Source organism: Phalaenopsis equestris, unplaced genomic scaffold, assembly GCF_001263595.1.
Source record: "Phalaenopsis equestris unplaced genomic scaffold, ASM126359v1 Scaffold230940, whole genome shotgun sequence".
Lineage (NCBI taxonomy): Eukaryota > Viridiplantae > Streptophyta > Magnoliopsida > Asparagales > Orchidaceae > Phalaenopsis > Phalaenopsis equestris.
The window spans coordinates 1-4,015 of NW_018248910.1; the positions used below are offsets into that span (position 1 = coordinate 1).

General features: G+C 35.5%; 1 protein-coding gene across 1 annotated transcript; it reads right to left on the reverse strand.

Annotated features, from left to right (window-relative positions):
- Positions 1–402: 402 nt before the first annotated feature.
- LOC110038102 (probable flavin-containing monooxygenase 1) lies at positions 403–2,492 on the reverse strand (the record flags this gene model as incomplete). The annotated part of the gene is given in 5 exon segments (XM_020742869.1): positions 403–761; positions 850–1,025; positions 1,689–1,923; positions 2,042–2,383; positions 2,385–2,492. Coding segments are annotated over 5 exon segments (1,220 nt in total), but the record flags the coding sequence as incomplete, so codon positions are not given.
- Between the last annotated feature and the right edge of the window lie 1,523 nt (positions 2,493–4,015).

Below are 4,015 nucleotides of genomic sequence, written 5' to 3' on the forward strand. Positions count from 1 at the left end.
GCCATCTTAAAACACAACCAAAGCATCATTTGATGATGTTTGGCTTGTAAATGCTTGATCATGTTACTTAAAATTTATGTGTGTGCGTTCGCATGCATATGTGTGTGTGTGCGTGTTTTCATTTTCAAACATTTTTATATGCATATATGCGGATGACAACATATCGATTCATAATTTATTTATGATTTTTAAATTTATTACATGATCATGAATAGTTCATATTGGACTTAATAATTTAACTAATCAAATCTAAATAGACTTGTTTGCTTAACGAGTCAAGCCAAACAACCTCTATGGACTGTGCTAACTAAAACTTAAACAGTGTTTATATCCATACAAGTCATACATTTCAAAATATTATTATGAGTGTTTAATATAAACTTTTAGTCATTCGAAATATACCTATAAAGTGGAACAGTATTTTCCGAGGAACCTGTCACAATCTCTTGAAGCGAGGGAGAGTTGAAGATGTTTCGAACCTTTTGATCACCCTTGAAACCAGTAGCAAAGATGACTAAATCAGCCTTTATAGGCGTAGATTCACCTTCCAATATTACACCATCTTCACAAAACTCAAAGCTTTTTGAATGTTTTAGAATAATGCTATTATTTTTCACCCTGTCATAAAATTTTTCCGGTATTATACCAAATAATGCGGCACTCATTGCTTCAAAGAAGCTATGGTCTGGAACCATTCCATACTTCTGTATGGGAGTGGTTTTTTTGATGTAGCTCTCGACAAGCTTAGATATAACCCACCGCTATATTGAAACAAAAAAATAAATAAAGAAATAAATAACATGAACTTTCTAAATTAAAAAATAAATGAAGTTGGTGTAGAGTATTTACAAAAGGAGAAAGCATAGTTGCCAAAAAGCTTAGTATGATTCCTTCTCCGGGCTTGTGAAAGAGTAGTTCTGAGAAGCGATTGAAATACAAGTAACTGAAAGGGACACCCCATGCTGAGAAATCTAGTACGTTCCATCTTTTCGTTCGAACAATCATCGTACAAGGAAGCTCCGGACCTACAAGTGCAAATTTAAGAAAAACGAGAATAAAGGATGGAATTGTTTCGTGTAGACTAAGTTACTTTATGAATGTGTGGAGCATTATAGTACATGGTTGCATATTAGGGGCGTTAAAGCGGGCTCACGTGTTGAGTTCAGCTCAAACCTGAAATTGACCCGAACACAACCTAAATTTTAAATGGGTCAGAAAATCTAACTTGAACCCGACACTCCTTCAACCTGGCTGACCAGAACTCGACCCACACAACTCATTTAATATATACAAAATAGCTATTTGGGTCAATTTTAAATCAAGTTCTAGTCAAATTCTAGTTAATTTTGTGTTGATTGGTCAAATTCAACTCATTTCCGGTTTTAGCGATCAATCTGAATCCGAACCAAGAAAATAATCATTTTATAATATTTTTTACTAAAACCCAACATGAAAATTAATTAGTTCAACCAGAGCCTGAATTTATTGAGTCGGTTTTGAGTCGCAATGACAAATAGAATCAATTTTTGACACCTTTTCCATTTTATATGAGCGCAAAGTTGTATAGCACTGTCATGTGCTAATTATATACTGCATTTAATTTGAATAAACAATGACTATGAAGAGTATGTGGCAACTCTATCACATTTTATAAACAAATTTAATGATGATAGTAACAATAATCATACCATTAATATTAGCGCATTCTGCAGCGACGTCAAGAGCCGATTTGAGGAAACCAACGATAACGACATGTTTGCCATTAACAAGCTTGGCAGCAGCAGTGCTTCCCATGTTGGCTAAGTCCATGGAGTGGATCACCTTACCATTGAAGGCCTCAGGGCCTTTGTTGTTAGCAAAGTTGGGGATATTTGGGAGGCCGCTAAATCTTCCTAAGCAGAGGACAACAAAGTCCATGACATGCTCCTATGATATGGGGAAACTAATGTTAGTTTGTAATAGTTTAATACTGAGATTTACGAACACACAATCCTAAAAAAACTATCCTTTTTGCAAAATCTCATTTTTAAGTTAAAATTACCACAACAGCCCCGTCTTCCTTCTCAACGGTGACGTTCCAGACTCCACGTCCATCTTCGGCGAACGCATCGCCCGTTCTTCCCCACAAATCCCAGAACGCCATCTGCTCCCAGTCAGAACCAACATAGTCCAAACCCACTACCTTCTCCCCAAACCGAATGTGCTTCATAAGATCAAACCGGCGAGCATAAGCTTCCAAATACTCCATCACCTGCTCGTGGTTCGGCGCTCCCGTGATCGATTCCTGCCACGGGAAGTCAGTGAACCGGTAAAAATCGGTGGGGGTCTGTAGCCGGGTCGAACCAAGCGGGCTAGCCCATACGCCGCCGATGGATCGGCTGGCCCCCAAGGGCCTCGAAGACCGCCGGCCGGAAACCTTTCTCGAGCAGGTACTTGCAGGTGACTAGACCGCTTATTCCCGCACCCACAACGCACACCCGCTTCGACTCCATTAGTATGTTCATTGGTTTCTTCAGTTAAGTGCCATTTTATAGGGAAGCTCCAGGAGTTATTTACCCTTGTAGTTTATTGAAGGTACTAACTTATTGGGATATTTACATACATACCACCCCAATTCTAATTCTTATGTATTTACATTTATCATATCTAAATTTTATTAATACGTGAAATACGTGAAATACCCAATTCTAATTTTTATTTTAGGTTTTAATATGTGAAATACGGCTTTCTTGTGCAAGTAAAATGATGAAAATTAAAAAAAAAATTAATAAATAGATGGTAGATATGTAATTATATATGAATTAAGTGGGGTGTGGGTAAATATTCATGTTATTTTTTATTTAACATGCTTTCCACTAATGATCACAAAATGACGTCGCAGGCTTTCCAATTTTTTTTTTTTATATATATAAAAAAATTCTCACAAAAATATTGCTTCTTAATGCCAAATAATTAACTATTAAAGAATAAGAACAAAAATATATACAAATATATATATATGATAGCAATTATTTGATAAAAATGATAAAAGAAGGTTTTAGGATGGATTGGTATTTATGGCCTTTACCTTTAAATGTTCCTAAAAAATTCACTTGATCAAGCACTAATCTCGGCACAAGTTGAGGTTGGAATGCACTTATGTATAAAAAGAAGTTTTGGAACATATTTTGGGAGATTAAATGATTTCTAAATCTACCAAATTTATAATCAAATCAAACGCCTCAATGAGATGAGTTCAACTAGCCTAAGATTGCTTTGTTTTGATATCATTAAGGCATTGAAATAATCATTAAATTACATATGCTTAAGAGAGTCACTCTATCAAGAGAGTCACTCAGGGACGTCTGATGTAGTGGTCTGGATTCATGCAGTATTTACGGAAGATATCACTCCCAAAATATATAAATAGGCATCCACTTTCCTTATAAATAGGGGTTATACATAGATGAGAAGGCTAAAAGGAGCTCAAATCTCTTGAAAATTTTAGAGCTCCATGAGAGTGTCGGATTACCATCACCGTTCGTCGCTGCCACCAAACCATCATTACCCGTCTGACTGGGCCCACACAATCAAGCCCTCTTTCTCTAGATGGCAACTCAAGATAAAAGAGTAAAACAAAAGAGTGAACACAAAAGCGATTCTAAAGACTTCTAAGTAGTGGAGTAAAAATAAATTGATCTAAAAGAGTAAAAATTAAAAACAGTAAGTAAAAATAGTGAACACAAAAGCGATTCTGAAGACTTCTAAGTAGTGGAGTAAAAATAAATTGATCAAATTAAAAATAGGAGTAAAAATAAATTGATCAAATTCTAACTTAAGTTCAATATAAAAGAGATTCTAAAGACTTCTAAGTAGTGGAGGCTACAAAAGCAAATACACACAAACTTAGCTGAAATCCATAACAACATAAGGAAAATATATGGTAGAAAATTGAAAACATGAAATTTATAAGTGACAATCAGCAATGCTCTGAACCTTCCTAAAAGTTCTGGAAGAAGTTCTACACAACTCAACA